Source organism: Puntigrus tetrazona, chromosome 19 (assembly GCF_018831695.1).
Source record: "Puntigrus tetrazona isolate hp1 chromosome 19, ASM1883169v1, whole genome shotgun sequence".
Lineage (NCBI taxonomy): Eukaryota > Metazoa > Chordata > Actinopteri > Cypriniformes > Cyprinidae > Puntigrus > Puntigrus tetrazona.
The window spans coordinates 16,967,303-16,987,376 of NC_056717.1; the positions used below are offsets into that span (position 1 = coordinate 16,967,303).

Below are 20,074 nucleotides of genomic sequence, written 5' to 3' on the forward strand. Positions count from 1 at the left end.
CTAATCTGATTAAAAACCTTTGCTTTGGAAATCCAGCCATTAGATCTCAGCTGAGCCCGCTTTAATTCCTGAAGTATTGCAATCGCCTTAACTACACCTCTAATAAGTGTGCGACTTCTAACTCTCATTATCACAAATAAGAATTTTTGTGTTGCAGAAACTGATTAACTGAACCTCAGTCTCTCAACCGTGAATTCCAGAGGTTTATGGAGCTGCAGAGAGAGAGAGAGAGAGAGAGAGAGAGAGAGAGAGAGAGAGAGAGAGAGAGAGAGAGAGAGAGAGTTACCTATGATACATCCACCCCCGTTTCTCCTGAGGTGTGTTGTGGCAAGCGGTTTTTACATTTGGTACTTAAAACTCACTAGTGTATGTTAGTACAAATATATGTTTAAGTAATGCAGCGGTAATCAATATATGGTGGGATCTCACTATAAACTGCTGGTTTCCTCTGGTCAGATAAATAATGGCAACTTGACATCTCTTGACTAGTACTACTTTCTAAGTGATTATTTTTCTGGTAGTAAAGAGCTTTGTAGTAAAACCGATTAGAAGCTGATTCTGTTTCCCTTTCTAGTCACTGATAAGAAAACTACTTCAGTTATTTTCTGTAAAATGTTTGTTTTAGTTTTGTTTATTTTAGTTATTCTCTTGTAATATGTATTTACATCCCTGATACCCATTCCAGTTTTCATAGTATTAAGTACTACAGTTCATTATTCAGATACTTCTAACTCTTCAAACCGTAACTATTTATTTATTCAGTATTTATTCAGGCTTTACGACCTTTTTACGGTATAGACACAATCTTTCCCGACAGCAGTTTTCATAGGCCTAATACAAACAGCTAAGTAAAGAATAGTCTACTACTGCCTGTTGGTTAGATACTACTAGTAAAGCTAGTAGAATAAATACATTCTGATGACATAGTTGTTATCCGAGCTCCACATGTAAGTGGTTTATATTCACTTCTGGAACAAGTAGGCTAGTTTTTCTTATTATCGGGATTGGTATTGCTTAATCGAAATTGTGAGAAGTTAGCAAAGTTAGTGTAGAGGAGTGTTGTTAAAACGGCTTGCCACACGCGGGCACTGCACCGACATGGTCAACACGAGCGTTTCCTCATTTCTGTACTAGCGCGTCCGCAGCGAGCAGAGCTCCGGAGGAAATACCGTCCGTCAAGCAGACACGACGCGGCTTCGTGACGGATCTATGCCAGGTACGTCCCGTAATTCAACCCATTCTTCAGGTTGCAGGGGGGGTTCACGCAGTCTCTTCTGTACCAAAGCGGGGGAACAGGATGAAATAAATCGTGAGCGTGTGTCGCAGTACATGATAGAAGTTACCAGTACAAGTAACTGTACATTCGTTTAGTCGTCGCGTCGCGGTCGTGACACCTCGGGGCTTTCTAGGTGCGGAGCTCGGACGCGCACGCGGCGGAATATCGAACTGACACGACGCGCGAGAACGAGGCACGAACAAGTTTCCACACGCAGGTCTCGAGCGCGTTCTGCACTGATCGATTTGGCTTTGCTGTATGCAAATACTGTATATGTGTTGCTCGAAATGTTCTGTCATGGTCAGAAAAGCGAAAACCGGCGCTTTAAACGTTCACTTTTATTCACGTTTGCTTTTAAAATGCCTCACGACCGCTGCAGCGTGAAAAGAGTGTTTCCAAACCGGCCACAGACTTCACTAATGAAATAACCAAGAAACACAGACTGTTGCGTAACTAGTTAGTGATATCCAGTTGGTTAGCACCCAGATGTATCTGGCTAGGAAACCTCCCAGGCCCCGGGGGTGTACAATTAGACCCCCCATCTTTCGTCTGGATTTAGGGTTTTTCAAAAAAAAAAAAAAAAAAAAAAAAAAAAAAAAACAAGAAATGCGAGTTTCTTTCTCCATATTTGGTTTTGCGCGTGGATTTAGGGGAAAGCTGCATTGGAAAGTAGTAGGCGTTAATGATTGCACGAGTGTGTTTTCCTCACGTTGTAAAACAAGTTGTCCGGTAACGTAACGTGATTTATATGATAACATCTGCTTAACTAGTCAAAGTTGCATTTTAACATTACTCACTCGACATTCAGGTTATACTGGGAGTAAAAGGTAGATAATTTTGCACATTACATGTAAGGAAATCAATGTTTTGTATGTCACTCCATACATTGTGTGTCATTAAAGTAAAAAAAAAAAAAAAAAGCGCAGATGTATATCTTGTCCACTCCTTCTTTCCCCATGATTTGCTTTACCCTTTTCTCCCTGGTAGTTTTTCTCATTTATGTTGTTCTGAATGTGTAGCTTTTGGAATTTTGATCTTGATTAAGCATGCAATCATTATTTTGGGCGTTTTATGGCTGGAGATCTGAACCTAGATTCAGCAGGACGGTTTCAGGTTCTGGAATGGCTCTTCTGGTCCTTTCTTTGATCTTGTACAGAAGGCAATGAAAGCAAGCTCACGCTCAAATTTCAAAACTCGGTCGCTTAAACCCGCAGGCGCAGTCACACATTTGACTCAGCCGAGTTTACAAAATAAAGTTGATGGGAGATATAGCCTATGCACGTTTTAAGATGCAATATTGCGAAATGCTTTGGCGACGCTAACGTGACAACCAAACCCAGGCTGAAACTAATTGATGAGCTAAGTTTTACTGGATGTGTGTAATTTGACACAGCTGAGTGAGCGTTGCTCCAATGAAGCGAAAGGGAGGTTTTTTGTTTTGCAATGATGTCTATTGTTCTGCTCTGTGGCTTTTTCCCTGGTATGTTACTGTAGGAAGCTGAAGTGAGATGGGTGCGGTGATATTTTGGAAAAGAACTGTTGATCGATGCAAGCTTTCCGTCTCTGTTCCGCTCCCTCTAAACACAGCTGATGTGCTCTTTAAACAACGCAACCGACGTGTGCTCTAAACACTTTGAATGCTTTGTCAACTTCAGTTTGTATTAATCGCCGCAGAGCAGAGCAGATGGATTCTGCAACACGAGATATGCGTGTTGTGATTTTGTGTGTGTGTGTGTGTGTCTTCGAGATACAAGTGTTTGATTGTATCTGTGTTATGTAAAATAACTTTTTTTCAAAACATACTCAGATAGTCCCTTGTTTGTTTTTTCCTCTTTTTGGCTGACTGGCTCTTCCGGACACTGTTATGAACACTGATTAAAAACGCATTAAAAAGAAAATGTTTTTTGCTTCGGAGTGAAACTAACAGCCGCAGTGTTAGACAGCCTGTTGCTAGGGTGTCGCTAGGGTGGGAGTCCTCCGGCTAGGGTGTTCTTGGTTGTTGCCGTTGCTGTGTGGTTGCTAGGGTGTTTCGGTTTGTTGCTCAGGCATTTCAGGGAGGTTGCAAGGGAAATGCTATGTGCTCGCCATGCCGTTTTTGCTAAGGCATGCTGGTTGGTTGCTAGGGCTATATTCTAGCTAAGGTGCTCTGGGTTGTAAAGAGGACATTTCTGTATAGATGCTAGAAGGTGCGTTCCGGTTGACAGGGTCCCTATGCAGCGTTCACTGCTTCTTGCTCCCTACGCGTGGGATATCTGTTGAAGTGGACTTAGCTGACAATAATCGCTCATTCGGAATGCCCTGCAACGTCATCAAAGAAAATAATAATATTACATGAATAAAATTGCCATTTATTTTACTTTCAAAATGTAAACACATATAAAATACATGTGCAATTATGTATATAATAAATATAGTCAAAAAACATTTATGTTTAGACTATTACAGGTTTCATCTCATTAACTCATTATTTGGTTTCACTTATTCATACAATACAGTATGCAAATGTAACTCACCGCCATTCATAATACTCTAGTTTCTATAATGATAACATTTATTCTAATCTCTCTATTGCAGATCCTTTAAAAACGTCTTTCAACGGCTCTGCTCTATCGTTAGTTCTGACTGCTGACGCGGTATGCAAAGACAGTTTTGTGATTTTTCCACTTCCTGTGAAGTGACGTATCGATGTTCCCTTATTCCCTACGGCGTTCGCAGTGCCCTTTAAACTGAATGTTTGTTCTCTTCGGAATGGAATCTCACTTAAGTCCACTTCACAGTCCACTTATGTTCAAATGTAACGCATTTAGAGTGTTCTGGTTGCCAGGGCATTGCTGGGTGGTTCCTAAAGTGTTCTGGTTGCTAGGGCATTATTGGGTGGTTGCTAGGGTGTTCTAGTTGCTTGGGCATTGCCAGGGCGTTCTGTGTGGTTTCTAGGGCATTGTTAGGATCTTCTTGGTTGTTGTTGCCGGGACTTTAACGTATGGTCATTTAGGTTTCTAGGGAATTTCTAGGGTTGTTGCTAATGGGATCAGGGTGGTTGTCAAGTGTGAAATTTGCTACGTCAGATAGAGTTTGTTCAATAAAATAAAATAAATAATAATAGTCGTGCTTAGTCTATGAGAGAGAGCCTACGTGTTTTTTTTTTCTCGTTTTGAATTAGTGTTCGCTCACCTTAAGACAGATTTGTCCGGCTTGTATTCAAATCAGATAAACCGCCATTTGCAGTCGCTCTCACATCCCACATTTTCCACATTCGCAGCACGTCAACGCTATTTACGTTGATTGAAATAATCTACATTCAATATCGCACCATTTCGATTTATATCGCACATTTTCTCCTCTGAAATGAAGAGATGATATATTGTACGGGGGAACGGGCAGACAGAAATGCCAAAACAAGACCTTGTTTGTCTTATCACATAAATAATCTATCTCCTCCCATCTCCTCCTCATTCATTTTCTCATTTTTTTCCGCCCATAGTGACGAACTGTGTAAGCCATTGAAAACTAATTACACCACAACTCAGTGAAGAGAATGGACTCATTATTTAAGAATGCGTTAATATAATGATGGAAGGGTAACTGAGGTCTGGGCAGCTTTCCACACTATGTTCATGCTCTACGTTGCACATTGTGACCCATTGGTTCGTCCAAACTTGGCTGAACTTTAAAGGACTTATTTACATCTGTTTGAATCGCTGGAGCATTTAGCGCAACATTCTTTCTCATGTATGAAGTTCTAAGATATCAGATGGGTTTACCCTTTGGGGACTCGTAAATGATTTCCAGATATCTGTCCTTTACTCTTCCCAGCTAGTATAGTTGTGACGTGAGGGCTGCCTTTGAAGTCATGAAAAGTTGAAAAACTGAATGCAAATGGTTATGCAAGTTTAGTTAAATTCTAAAAGAAATGTTAAAAGAAACGTAAAAGAAATAGGCCACTTACTACCATCCTGTGTTTTATAGGTGTGGACCCAATGCTAAATCCAGTATGAGCGCTATACAGTAACCCATAGCTTTCCTTTGGACATTGACTGACAGAGGACACTGAAGAGACAGAGAGAGAGACAGCAGCATGGCTGTCTTCAAGCTGGATAATGTTGAAGACCTTTATGAGATCGGAAATGTTTTGGGAAGGTAAAGATATGCGCAGCTTATTCTTATTCTGTTTACTGAAAAAATGTATCAGATGACAGTATCATGGTATATACTGTCCAAAAGTATTATTTTTTTACATCTATCCCTATATAATGTATACTTAAATTTAATATGGATCAATTAAATAGACAGTGAAATAGCAAAAACCTTTACATTGTTGCAAAAAAAGAAAGAAAAACCTAAGAAAATCTAATTATTAGAATGATTTCCGAAGGATCATGTCACACTAAAAGCTAAAGTAATGATGCTGAAAATTTAAATTCTGAAATGATCAAATAAACTAGATTTTAGTATTGAAAAATGTAATAATATTATACATTTTGTTGCTGTATTTTTGCATAGAATAAGACCCCAGATTTTGAATGCTTGTGTATAGCAAAATATTAATCTTAAAGCAATATTATAATTTCATATACATTGTAATTAAAAACAGAAACTTAAAGACACTTCAAAGAATATTTCAGTATTAGCATGGCAATTACTTTTCTTTTTTAATGCGGACTTTAATGCAGAAAAAATTGTAGGTAAAAATGAATAAATAAAATAAAAAAATTAAAATAAATAAATAAACAAATAAAACGGTGAAAATTAAATAATTTACAGTACCATATATACTACCATTTTTACTATTTACACTGTACAGTAGGTTCACTATAATTTCATTGTACAGTATATATGATTATCGTTTTTTTTACCCTTTTTAGGAACTCAGTTGAATACTTAGTTCTTATCTTAACACGTTTTCATGTGTCCTCTGCTATCCTAGTGGTCATTTCGGGCAGGTGCGTGAGGTGCGGGAACGAGTCACTGGTGCTCTGTGGGCAGGGAAGTTCCTCAAGCTGAAGAAAGGGGCAGGAAGCAGGCTGGGCCTGGAGAGGAGGAGTGTGGAGAAGGAGGTGGAGATCCTGCAGGGCCTTCAGCATCAAAACATCATGGCTCTCAAAGATGTTTTCGAGAGCAGGGCAGAGGTCGTCCTCATCATTGAGCTGTGAGTATGTGTAAAGATATAAAATTATGGAGTAAACAACACGCCTAAATGAAGGTGTGTTCAATAAAGGAAAGCTGAATCTATATTGAAAATAATGTAATACAATTATTAATATCATCGTAATTCACCCAAAAATAAAAAAAGCAATATATTTAGCATGATTTAAATAACTGTCATTAATAAATAAACTAGACGGTTTCATGCGGTTTCAACTGTGCATTACATGAGAATCAGTTTTTCATTGTTCTTTCATCTATGGTTCATTCCTTTTTCTTGTCGATCTCATCTTTTTTTGTATGTAGCATAAAGGGTGGTGAGCTCTTTGATTTCATCGCTGAGAAAGAAAACCTCACAGAGACGGAAGCCATTGAGTTCATGAAGCAGATTCTGGAAGGAGTCAGCTACATGCACCAAAAAAACGTTGCCCATTTTGACCTGAAGGTAGGAAGATTTTTACGCCAGCCTCCATGGAAGTCAGAAAACCAAACCAATCAACCACATGCACAGTTTCAACTGACCTTCGAAAGTTAATTTTGACTCTGTGTTGCGAACCTGTCACTTCCTATAAAGATCTCAAAAGGGTAATGAGGAAGTATACTCTACCTTTCTCACTCAAGCTGTCGCCTCTGACCAAAATAAATTCGGCACTTCGAACGTAATACTTTTTTATATATATTTGTTATCCATCTATACTAAGAAATCAAACCAGCATTTCACTGACCTAAAAATATTAGGATGAATTTGAACACGGGTTTAAAAAAACTGTACAAGCTAGTTGTGTATAAGGCAAAAGGCATGTTCTTATCCTGCTCCTTGTTCTTCAGCCAGAAAATATCATGCTGTCGGACAAACACGCTCCCCATCCAGACATCAAGATCATTGATTTCGGCATGGCTCATCGCTTCATTCAAGGAGAAGAGTATAAGAGTTTAGGGGGAACCCCTCAGTATATTGGTGAGTGGTTCAATCTGTGTGGTTTTGAGTTCAAGTGAATGTATTCATCTAAATGGCCGTAAACCTACGGAAATATGCAAACGCAGATCTGAATGCTTGTCCAAGACCACAAGCATGAGGTATACTCTATTATTGAGGCCGGAAAAATAAGAAGATATTTTTTTTAATGCTCGAACAAGGCTGCATTTATTTGATAACTGTATTATTGTAAAATAGCATTTCAATTTAAAGTAATCGTTTTTGGTAAAACCTGTCACCTGTCAACTATTAACTACAACTTTTCTCTCTATAAATTCTTAATTTGCTGCTTATTTATAATTAGTAAGGTAGCTGTTAAGTTTAGGTATTGGGTATAGAACAAGAACATGTAGAATAAAGCATTAATATGTGCTTAGCACTAATAAATGGCTAATATTCTAGTAATATGCATGCTAATAACGTGTTACCCCCATTTTTTAGTTAAATATATTTTAAAATATTTTATTTATTCCTGTAATGGACTGATACTTCGGTCTTCGATGTCGCATGATTTTTCAGAAATCATTTTGATGTGTTTGTTTGCTGCTAACGAATAATGTCTGATCATTAATAATGTTAGAAGTTGTAGTGCTAAAAGTACTTAAAAAAAGTAGTTCTTTTCTAGTAGGAAAAGTAGTTCTTCTGTGCATCAGGTTCTAGTGACATGAACAGCTGAAGACAAGACAAGAAAGAGAACTGTTTTTGTTTTCTTCGGTTAAACCACTGATATCACATGGACTGTTTTAGCGATGTTCTTACTAACTTTCTGTTGCTGTCTATTAGAGAGTCAGAAAGCTCTCAGGTTTCCTAAAAAATATCTTAATTTTCATTTTAAAGGTGAACAAAGGTTTTATGGGATTGAGCAATTAATGGATAATTTTTATTTTTGGGTGAACTATCCCTTTAACTTTCATGTATGGCGGTAACAAACCTCCGCACTCAAGGAGGCGACAGAGTTAGCTTCAAACTTTTGCACTGTTAAACCAGTTTTGATATTATTTAAGCTGCTAACAATAAATATGTCAACAGTTGAGTGTGTGCTTTATATTTATTGACTGATAATAATAGTGCCTGCGTTTACATACCTGTGTACAGAATGTTGGTGAAGTGTGTGTGTGCTCGAGCGAGTGTGTGTTTGTCTCTACACCTGCTTCTGTTTCTGCACGCATTATGTTCCAGCCTTTGGCAATATGCACGATTTTTATTTCTAGCTGTCTCCATGGAGACCAACTTCAGATGAAATGGCAAAGCTCCGTAAGTTCAGCTGAAAATTGAGTGGACAGGAACAGAAATAACTATTGTGAGATCACACATGTAATGTCACTGCTGATGCACTGCAGAAATGTCCTTGAGTCATTTAACAGCTCATCAATTCCTTTAAACCGAAGTGAAATGTGACACAATCACACACTTTTAAATACTGACCTTGACATAATGCAGATGCACACATATTTAGTCAAAGTGTGACCCCAAACTGTGTACTTCATTTGACTAGAGGCCAACATTGTTTTTTACAACCGATACCAATGGTGATTATTTTTAATGCAAAGTACAATTAGGTTTAATTCTGATTTTGGGCAAAATAATTTCAACAGTAAAAATATGCATATAAAAATGTATTAATAACAATATATTACATAAAACAATGTATTTTTAAAATAATAATAATAATAGCAAAAATAAAAATTGTACTAGTTGTTGTCGTCAGATGTAAATACTAGTGTCTATCTAATATTAAATAGTAATAGTAGTACTTAATAATAGTAAATCATTATATGATAACATCAGTATTAATTAACTTTACTATGAGATGTGAACATATTAATGATATTTCCCATAAATTAATTAAAGATAAAAAGATTGAGATATAAACTATGTCCAATAAATATAGCTTTACCCTGCTGAATAAATGTATAATAAATGTGCAGAGAAAATAGTGAATATTGGTATTACACAAATCAAGTTTTATTTCTCCATAAGGGCAAGGCAGAAGTAGTATGCCACTTGATATTAAGCAGACCCTCTTGTTTAAAGTGACTAGCACTTTACTTATCATGAGGACGTCCTTTGTGAACAGCTAGAGCTCAAGTGTTTTTCTAAGCACGTCTGCTGATTGGCTGAATCGTGAATTCAGTAACACTCCGGTTCCTGAGTCAGCCCTACTTTAGGATGAACCTTTTTATCTGCCAAAATCCTCAATAATTAAACTATCACCACCGATTTGTCATTCATAAACACATTTTCATTTGATAGACAAACAAGTCTGTACACTTTAAAAGGATAGTTAACCACAAAAAATAACTCCCTAACATTTTGTGTTCAAAAGTCATGACCATGAATGAGTTATGAAAGCATTTTTTTTTTTGTTATACTTTTTGCTGGTTTCCAGAAGACGCCTTCATGCCTAATTTGCTTGCTAGTCAGCTGCTTTAAAGCATCCCCTGCTGGGTTTTGGGCACCGTGGTTCGTGTGAGGACAGAAACATGTGCTTCTGCTCTCAAAGAATGCACTTAATGCTGCCATTTTGTCATTTTGACATCTCAAACTCTGCTTCCGTCTGGCCAGAGCTCTCTGATACGTTTGATTAATGCAATGAAGTGACTTGACGCGCACCGTTGCAACTGAAAAAATGCAAAGAATTCGTGAGAGCCAACAGAGTTTTCATTTTTGCTTGACGGGCGCATTTGTTTTTCTCCGTCTGTTTCAGGCCCTGAGATTATCAACTACGAGCCTCTCAGCACAGCAGCAGATATGTGGTAAGTCTAACCAAGTGAAATTAGCAATACAAACACTAATACATACATGGAAATACAGTGTTAGAGTGCATAAGGGAGTTCACAGGCGTGTTCAGACTCGATTCGTCTTTCTCTGACATCCCCCCGGTGCTCATTAAAGTGCGCATCTGTCTCAGCGCGTATATGTTTTTTCACGCAGCTGAATATGGACGTCAAGTGCGAAACATTGTCGGAAGGCAAACTATTTTGGCGTTTGACAAAAAGCAGTAGCTATCATCTGCTGCGCCCGAGACAGCAAATCAAGTCTGGTTAGCATAATGTTAGCATAACACGTGTTCGGTTTACATTTCATTCGTTCCTGAAGCCCAGCTGGTACAACCTGGCACAAACAAAGCAGAGGTCATGGGTTCGATTTCCAGAGAAAACTGATAAAAATGTGAAAATTGAAGTCACTTTACGTGAAATCATATGTTAAATCAATAAATGTAAATCTTAGGAATTATGCTTTGAAATTTTATGTTGATTTTAATAAATAGATTCTTAAATGATATGTATTTATTTTTTAATTGAGGTATTTAGTTGTGTCAAATGATTAATCACAATCGCATTGAAATAAAAGTTTTTGTTTGTAATACATGCGTGTGCATTTATTATGTATTAATAAAGACACACACATACAGATACAGCATATATTTTGAAATTATTTTAATGTATTTACATGTATATATATAATTTCTCTTATATACTAATACGTTTAAAACATAAACGTTAAATATATTTTTAATACGTGCATTGGTGTGTATTTATGTATACATAATAAAAATACAGAGGACACACAATATATTATGCAAACAAAAACTTTTATTTTGGATACGATTAATCGTTTGACAACACTAAAAATAACGTGTTTCTGATTTACAATAGTTTGCTAAATATTTTTTTCTGCATTCAAAACGGCTTAGAATTCCATATACCACTTTTAATATTCAGTTAATGACGATTAATCGTGTTCTTGTGATGCTTTTCAGGAGCATTGGTGTCATTACCTACATTCTGTAAGTAATCTTCCTTCGTTAATCAAATGATAACACTCGAATCCTTTAAGAATTAGTCTGCAAACCAAAGTCCTGCTCCAAATATTCAGACATAAATTACCTCTGAAATAAAGCCTCCCTGTTAGACAAGCGGTGTGCTTTTTCAGGTTTATAGGTCAGGTCCTGTGGGATGAGATCAGTCGTGTCAGAAGTGAAGTACACCAGATACGGAGCAGATAACCAACAGACTAGTAATAGCCTTTATCTTCACGCAGGGACAACAAAGTTGCTCGTAATGGTGGTGTGCATATTTTTTTTAAATGTAAACATATTTTTTACACCCTGTTTCAAAGAGAAGGCTTAAGTACATTAAGCTCGCACTGACTGATCTTAAAACATACCAGTGCCTTTGTCTCGTTTGAAGAGGCACACCAATAATGTTTTTTTTCCAAGGCATGTTTATAAAAATGACTTAAATGTCCTAATTATGAAACCGGGCCGTAGTGTCCTAGACTGCAGAGATATTGCAGGAAAAAGCCTGTAGAAACGTTTGGTTTTTTTATGGAATCTATGAAAGCGAAGGCATTTCTTAATCATGTGTATTTATGGCATCAGTTTGAGCGGCCTGTCACCGTTCCAAGGTGAAACAGATGAAGAGACGCTGAGGAACATCGTGGCAATGAACTATGAGTTCGAGCCTCACTACTTCAGCCAAACCACCAACATGGCTAAAGATTTCATCCAGAAACTACTAGTTAAAGACCAGAGGTAATTTTAATAATCAGATTCATTTTAATCATTGGGATTACAAATCGGTTTCCCAAAGCATTTTTTTTTTTTGTAGAATATTTATTCCTTTTATTTTATTTTATATTTTATTTTATCATATTAATTCATGTTTTAATTTTCGAATATATATTTTCATCAAAGGTCGAAAGACTCCCTTGTTGCTCTGCTTTGAGAGAATAATATAAACTGTATTTCAGATTCAAGCTTTACGTTTTACACATTTTTAAAAAATATTTTTATACTACCTTTGTGCGTTTGTGTTTAGTGAAAGAATGACAGCAGAAGACTGTCTCATTCACCCCTGGATTAAGGTGAGATGCGTGAACTCAAGCCTTTCCTCGTATTACATCATTTTTTATTTTACCTTGATCGTTTCACTGTTTCCACCTCTATTCCTCTTTCAGCCTCTCAATAGAACTCAAATAGCCAAGAGAAACCGCTCGTCCATTAACATGAAGAACTTTAAGAAGTTCAATGCAAGGAGGAAATGGAAGGTTGGTATTCGTGTCACTGCTGTGTTTTTTTTTTTTACATGGTCAGAGACACCTGCTATTGGCTGGAGTGTGTAGACCGTCGTTACCCACAAACCAAAACCTTTTTCTGTCACTACTTGTGTGTCTCACTGCATGCATTGTTATTTATGTCTTTTTTTCTCCCTTTGCCTTTTCTCCTATCGCTGCCTCTCCTGTAGTAATAATATACATCTAGTTTTGCTGTTTGTGTCATATCAGCCTCTTATTTCTCATTTCAGTGCCTTTTTACATTAATCGGCAGCTGCTTTTATTCAATGTTATGATGCATGCTCTTTTTTTTTGTTGGGATCTCAATGTCTCTTAAAGGGATAGTTCCCTCAAATATCTGTTATTTATTTCTGTGCAAGAATTTTAGATTTTTTTTTGTTCATGTTTCCAAGTTGTGACACGGCACTCTAAAAAAGCAGCAAAAATGACTAAACCGTTCCTTTAAGTGTCAGAACCGGTTGCTAACACTACCTTAGGTGACTCAAATGACTCACTTCTCTAAACGAACAGACCTATGGGTAAAGAGAGACACCTGCTGTTCAATGAAAACACTGAGTCATAATGCAACTCTGTCATAATGCCCTTTTCTTCTATCTGGGTTGTGCTGAATATTTTGCACAGATATTCTGTAACATTTCTTAACTATTACCAAACTGCTTGTTTTTCTCATCACACAGATGTCCTTTAACATGGTTTCGGCTTGTAATCGTTTTTTCCGAATGCAGCTACTGTGCAAAGCCCGCGGTCCGGAGCAACAAGAGCTGGTAAGAATAAGATACTTTCTGAGAAGTACAGGCTAAATATGCTTAACGCTTTACTTTTCCCGTTTTTTTTCTAATCAGAGGGACTGTGAGAGCGATCAGGAGGACACCGGCACAAAACCCGCCTCTCTCTTACGCAGACGTCTTAGTAGCAGTTCATAAATCTTACCGGGAGAGGGAGATCTCCCTTTAATGAAGCAGCGGCGCTCATTTAACCTGCAGTAGTTTGTTCTGACAACAGGGGGAGTCACGGGGCTGCCATCCACAAGATTTCTTTCCCCATCCAAAGGCCTTGAACCTCAGTGCATGCAATTGCCCAATCACCAGCTGCGTATCCAGTTACAGTGGATGACGACATCTGAAAAAGGGATGGGGGTCAGGAGATCATTGCGGGTTTTCTATGCTAATATGCAAGCGTGTTCATGGAGTTCTACCTCTGATAGAATGAGTGTGATGCTTCTACCTGAAGTGCTGTTGACGGGAGGGTCAGGTGTCTTGAAGGAAGTTCCCACAACATTACGTTTTACTCAAACTAATAGGGTTTTTTCTGATTTATTTTAGTAGGACATATACATGGGTTGGTAAGATTGCCCAGAACGAGTTGAATATTATCAATAATATATTAAACCCCTGTTTATACTTCCAAAAAATGCATCGCTTTGTCAGTCAAACATATTTAGATTTAAAATAAGTATCTAAAACAATGCAGATTATTTAGAAATACACTGAGTGGGCAGTCTTTCACATTACACTACAAATGCAACATGGTCACACACATTTCTAGACTACCTCTGAATGTGGTTTGAGTGAATCGATCATGAAACATTTTGAACCCCATTTAGTACTGACAGGTCTTAAAACCAGTTGTAAACGGGGTCATAGCTTAACGTACTTCAAGGAAAACAAGCAAACCAAATTATAACGGAGCACTTTTGGGCTGAGTGCCTTAAAATACATATTTTCTCAAAAACATGGCATAGACCAATAGATGTTCTGTCCTAAATTAGACTACCAGAGGCCAAACCTTATTTCCTTTATTGATTCCATGAGATTCAACCAGTCGCCTTTTACTCTGTATTGCTGAATAGTAGTTAAAATATTAAAGCGCAAGTTTAATATCAATGGCATCTTCGTTATGGTCATCTCTGAACAACAACGGTATTCATTTACGACAGATATGCACTGTTATAACTGGTATAAATCATGTTTGACATGTAAAGCAGTTAACAGTTTTACAGCTTATTGACTTTCCGCTTCGAGTTTAATCAACAGAGATTTCACGTGAAGAGCCTCTTTAAATGTACTTGAATGGTGTCATGCAGTGTTGAGCTTTATGAAACGCTGCTTGAGTTATTCCAGACACTAATTGTTGCCTTTAATTTCAGAGTCTCAAGAAACTATAAGTTAAACTGGTCTTTTTCAAAGGATACCGGTCTTCCTTGTAGATTTAAAATCACTGTTCAGTTTGAGAAGTCTTCCATTATCTAGACATTACAACATTTTACCCTCTTACACTCTTGCCTATAGAACTTGTAATGTGAATATCGCACAAATTATATTATATATTGTTGTCATGATATATTTTGTATACTATACCTGACTTGCAAGAATGTTACTGTGTCTTCTGTTATGTAACATTTGCCTGAGGGTTGCAATTCCTGTAATATTATTTAGGCCTAACATCGGAATTTAATGTATCAAATATGCCAACAGACCACTGTTTGTATCAGTACCATTTTATTTTTTGTTTTTTTATTATGTTTATTTATGTTTTTTTTAAATGCAGCATGTCAGATTAGTGAGTGAGATTTCTTCTGAACGAGTATGTATCGAGTTTTCTTATGCAGTATTTGTGTCTTACTTTGCGTTTGTGTATTTGTGAACGACGATTTGGTGCGTGTTTGTTTTTTTATATATAATTTGATACTATTGTCTTAGTTATTAAAAAGTTAAGCAAGTTTGTGCATGCGGTTTTACAGTTTAATGTGCGTCATTGGTTTGTTTGATACTGCTTAGTGTAAATTAAAAGCAGACTGTCTTTTAATATGTCTGATCAATTTTTCTTTAACGCGTCATCATTTTGGTTTACAATTTAATTCAATTTAATTAACTTAAAGAAAATCAGCAAACTGGAAAACAATAATAGCAATAAAAATAAAATTGTGTAGCTCTTTACAATTGTGTGAAAAATAAGGAAAATTCAATTGGTCAAGAATGTATAGGAACTCTAACAAAAGCTTGATTAATGAACAATTATTAGATTATGTTTTTTATTAATCTCATTAGCAAGATCATATATTTATATATTCTGTTTTAAACACTTAGGCGTAAATTATGTCCAAATCATATGGTGATGTAAAGTCATTTTTATTACATACCTTTTAGAAACATACAAAACAGGGAAACGATCCATGAATAGAAAGAAAAATAATAATTCTAGATTTGCGAACATCAGAATATGGTATTATCTATACGGGGTTATTAAATGCAGAAATAAAACTACAACATTTTAGCAAAGTTGTCACAGTGCATCAAAACTTTGTGTTATTTGTGAGATAAATACAGCCCTGCAGAGCGCACCTGGGTGATGTCGTCACTGCGGTGGGCGTGGCCACGGCTCCGGTCAGAGGCCGCGAGAGCGAGCGCAGCGATTCATGGTGAACGAGCGCGTGATGATGTACTTTACCGGAGTTTGTCCGGTAATGTCATGAGTGAAAACGTCTCGGAAACCGTCGGGTCTACGGCGCTCACAGCGCACGAACACGCCAAGAGGATTTTAAACGTTTTAAAGTAAACCGCGAGGAGTGTCTGGATGAAACTGACAAAAAGACGTTAGGATATAATACAAACGGAACATCACCGCAGACGGGTAAGTTACTAAAAGTTATTAAAAACCGTTGGTATTAAGTATGAGCATACATTGAGGCAGAAAAGAAAGAAAGAAAGAGTGAAAAGAAAAAGAAAGACGTTATATTGAAATCGAGTAGAAAAGACCGGTTAAGTGTTTAACAAGTGCCTAGTTTAACGACATTACAAGCTTAATAAACGAACACGAAAATGTACACTTGCTTCATTATATGTTTTTATTTATCCGAAGAGTCACAAATGTAAAATGTGAAAATGTTTAATGATAGCTCATGTTGTTTTTAAACGCTTAATTGTGCGTGTATGCAGTTCTGTATTCATCCTGTGAACAATGACAGCAGTTAAGAGTAAAGAAAAGGATTAGGAGCAGGAAATGCTATTTGGACGTTGAGAACGTGTAATTGAGTGTGCGAGAGAACGCTCTTTGTGTCTGGCCCTATATCTGTGATCTCCAGGGGCCCCTGTGCTACCTGAGACCTTTGTGCGAGTGCCTGCTGGGTTTCTTACCTATGGAGTTCTGTTTAAAAACATGACTTCACGGAGAGAGAGAAGAGGGGGAGAGGATGAGCAAAGAGGATTGACCCAAGGAAAGCAGGGGTTAGGGGTGAGGGCCACACAGAAAAGATCATGCTGAGTAGGATCAGGATCATGAAAGTGACAGATGAAAACATAACTTCAAAGACAGCTTCGTTTATATAGAATTATTTTATTTATTTTACGATTATTTATTTAGTAGTTTGCTAATATTATTTTTCCTTTTTTGCAATATATAATACTGATGCTGAGCTATAAATAGCAGTGAAATTACATATATGGCCGTAACGAAATAGGAAAACATTAAACGGAGGTCAGCGAACCCAGTGAATGTGTGTGGCCCGAGTCTGAAGTGTGTTAACAGCGCAGTTGTTGTTGTTAACTGCGTCATTACGTGGGGGGAAGTACCATAGAAGTCGATGTGTCGTAAACAAGGAATCTCTCGTCTTTTTCACGCTGCAAATATGACGGGAATGCTTTTTTGGAACTCTAACTTTAAATCGGTCGCATTTGATCCTGCTGACCTAAATGAGATTCTCAGGAACGCTCGGCCTGATTGCAAATGCCTTGATTCCTTACTTTTGAAGCCAGTTCATTCCCTGCATTCAAGAGTCGTAGCTTTTGATCTTTTGACCTTGTAGAGTTTGTTGGCGCTTCGAATGATTTGGCAGTGACTCGTCATGTTATTTAAATATGATCCGCTGTATATATTTGAGAACTTGAGGTGCTTTTCGATTGTTAATCTTGAGCTGATCAAAGTCTGCCGTAACAGGAAACTCTTAACCTCGGCAAACGGAGATCTAGTCATTAGTAGGAGCTATTCAGCACGCTAAAGAGTCCTGTGTTAGTCAGAACCCCCCTCTGAGAATACATGCGGCCTTCTTCACAGCGAATAAGAAAAGGAAGAGGGGAGAAACTGAATTGGGGTGACAAACAGGAGGGGGTGGAGGGCATGTTTATAGTCACTTGGTGACTGACAGCACACAAGGTGGTTGGGGGGGGGTTATTCTGAATTGTTTTGCTCCCTATTGTTTATATCAAAGATTAAATGTGTGTTCAAAAGAATCGAATATTTTGTTATTTACTCAACCTCACGTCTTTCCAAAATTTTATGACTTTCTTTTTTTTTCGGTGGAACACACAAGAAGATATTTTAAAGAACGCTGTTACTAAACAGCTTCGGATCTCATTGACTTTCATGTAAGCGAAACTAAACAAAACCTGAAACTGCTTGATTACCAACATTCTTCAACGTATCTTTCTTGTTCAATGGAAGAAAGACAGAAAGTAAATACAGGTTTGGAATGACATGAGGGTTAGAGTGCTTTAAATAATACCTCGTATTTAATATAAGGGTCAAAGACGAAAAAGAGTTTAACCGTAAAAATAAAAAGTGTAATACTGCTTTAAAATTGCAATTTTGTTATTATTTTTCTGAGCCAAAAATATCACACGTTTTTCCCTGATTTACTCCCGGTGTACCCACTAAAATGTCATTCAGTGCAACAATTTGTATAATACTTTTACCCCAAATACTAAAGTATTTCTCATTTCTAATTTTGGTTTGTTTTTTTTTGTTTTTTTTTTTTTTTTTAAATTTGCCACTATCCTAGGTTTTATCCAATTGTAAAGAAAGATTTTTTTACTCATTTAAAACACAATTAAATGTAATATGGTTCCTTATTATTTTATATATTTAATATGTACAAGTCAGAATAAGCAAGTGGTTTGAATTTTTACATAAATATTGTGTTACACTGAATACGTACTGGAAACCTTAAAAGTAGACGCTTTACTTACATGTTCTCTATGGACATAAAATTACTTTTGCGAACATCTTTAAATAATAGAGGTTTGCAATGAAATGGGGGTAAATAAATGATGAGAAAAATTTAATTTTGGAGTGGACAGTCCTTTTAAAATAGAGCAGTGTAAACATTATTAAAAATATGATTCTTTCAGAAAAAAGAACTGAGTGCAAAATTACAATCTGAGTGAACTGTCCCTTTAAAATATGTAATGCATTGGCTTCTTGGCCCTGCAGATCACAAAACAGTTCAGAGGCTCCACTGACATGTCAAAAGTGCGTTTGCCTCGGTGTTGGATGATAAAAACTAGTTGCTAATGGTGACAACTTTCGAGTGAGTCATGAACTGAATGCAGCGTGTCAGTGATGCACCTGCAGTCAGCGCACACACTAACACGCTCGCACACAGCTGCCGACCTGCACTTCACCCTTACTCATTGTACACTGTACTTTCTCCTATTGTCCAGCATGTTTGCTTTTTGGGAGAGGGATCCAATGTGAACATGACATCAGTAGATAATGAAAGAAGGGAGGGGAATATCAAAACATGGGCTGCAAGAAAGTCACAGGGCATTTAGAAGAAAGCTTGGAAAGAAAGCTGTTGCTTTTCAGCCATCGCAACAGAATGTTACGTGATTCTTAGAGAGTAATGAACAATACATGCTTTGTTTTACTAGATACAGGTTTTACTTTGCATGTAGGCTTTTTACTTTTGAACTTAAGGTCATTTGTTAGTAATACTACTAACATAAAATAATGCATGTTCTTCTTGATCTAACAATAATAATACTTCTTTCTTCTGCTTTTTCTTTGTCATTTTATGCCATACATTTCAAAGCATACATGCTGAACAGTTTAGTTTTTTTCTTCATCAAACCCCCAAAATCCTAATAAAATCTATATTTACAGTGGTTAGCATTCAACCAGCACTGCTACATCGTTTTAGAGGCAGACTATTTGTTTTTTTGACCAATGGCTGGACTGCAGCGAAAACAGTTATTATTCTTTCAGCCGTGTTATTGCAGTGCAGAAATCACACACTTCACCTTTAAAGACATCAGATATGCTCAATAAAAACTCTGTGGTCCTCTTCCACGCCTCTGTTGAGCAATGAATCAGTAGGTAATTTGATCTATCCATTGTTTAGGACTCTAAAGTTAGGGTGGAGATAGAGAGAGGAGACGGAAGGGGGTGAATGTATGCAAGAAAGAGTAGATGTATCAGTAAGAGGACCGGGAAAGAGGCCCAGGAGCGGCGGAGGAGTGAAGCAGGGGTCGGAGGGTGTATAAAAGACAGAAAGTTGCTGTTCTTGTGTGTCTGGAGGAAAGAAACGCTGGCTGCTTTCGCGGTGACATAATGTGATTATGTTATTATCAGTAATCTTGTGATGATCTTGTGGAATTTTAAAAGCTATGACATCTGTGTCAAGCAAAATAATCCAAAATAATGCCACACCTGCCAAAGGTGAAAATTTAGCCGTGAAATATCAAAACTGTATTTTCCATTATTTTTATTAATAAATATTTTTATTGAATAAATATGTTTAATTATTTCATGATTTTGTCTTTGCATGTTTGTGACTTTAGGCATCCTGGATAAACCAGATTTTCCGCTAACATTTTCTTCTGTTGTCA

The 20,074-nt window shown here is 37.1% G+C and overlaps 2 protein-coding genes across 6 annotated transcripts in view; both read left to right on the forward strand.

Moving 5' to 3' along the window:
* The first annotated feature begins 1,072 nt into the window (after positions 1-1,072).
* si:dkey-240h12.4 (death-associated protein kinase 2) lies at positions 1,073-15,278 on the forward strand. Its single transcript, XM_043218127.1, has 12 exons — positions 1,073-1,216; positions 5,243-5,413; positions 6,201-6,422; positions 6,725-6,863; positions 7,247-7,376; positions 10,102-10,150; positions 11,158-11,184; positions 11,779-11,931; positions 12,218-12,263; positions 12,357-12,446; positions 13,151-13,237; positions 13,316-15,278. The coding sequence occupies exons 2-12, from the start codon at positions 5,352-5,354 to the stop codon at positions 13,394-13,396; spliced, it is 1,086 nt and encodes a 361-aa protein (XP_043074062.1). The 5' UTR covers positions 1,073-1,216; positions 5,243-5,351; the 3' UTR covers positions 13,397-15,278.
* A 602-nt stretch (positions 15,279-15,880) lies between these two features.
* The window catches only part of arhgef1a (Rho guanine nucleotide exchange factor (GEF) 1a), a 37,797-nt gene continuing 33,603 nt past the window's right edge, over positions 15,881-20,074 (forward strand). For 3 of the 5 annotated variants that reach the window (XM_043217713.1, XM_043217715.1, XM_043217716.1), the window contains exon 1: positions 15,882-16,103. The gene's annotated coding sequence lies outside the window, so the exon portion shown is untranslated. Of the gene's footprint in view, positions 16,104-20,074 lie in introns of all 5 variants that reach the window. The other 2 variants (XM_043217712.1, XM_043217714.1) reach the window with 1 other exon arrangement.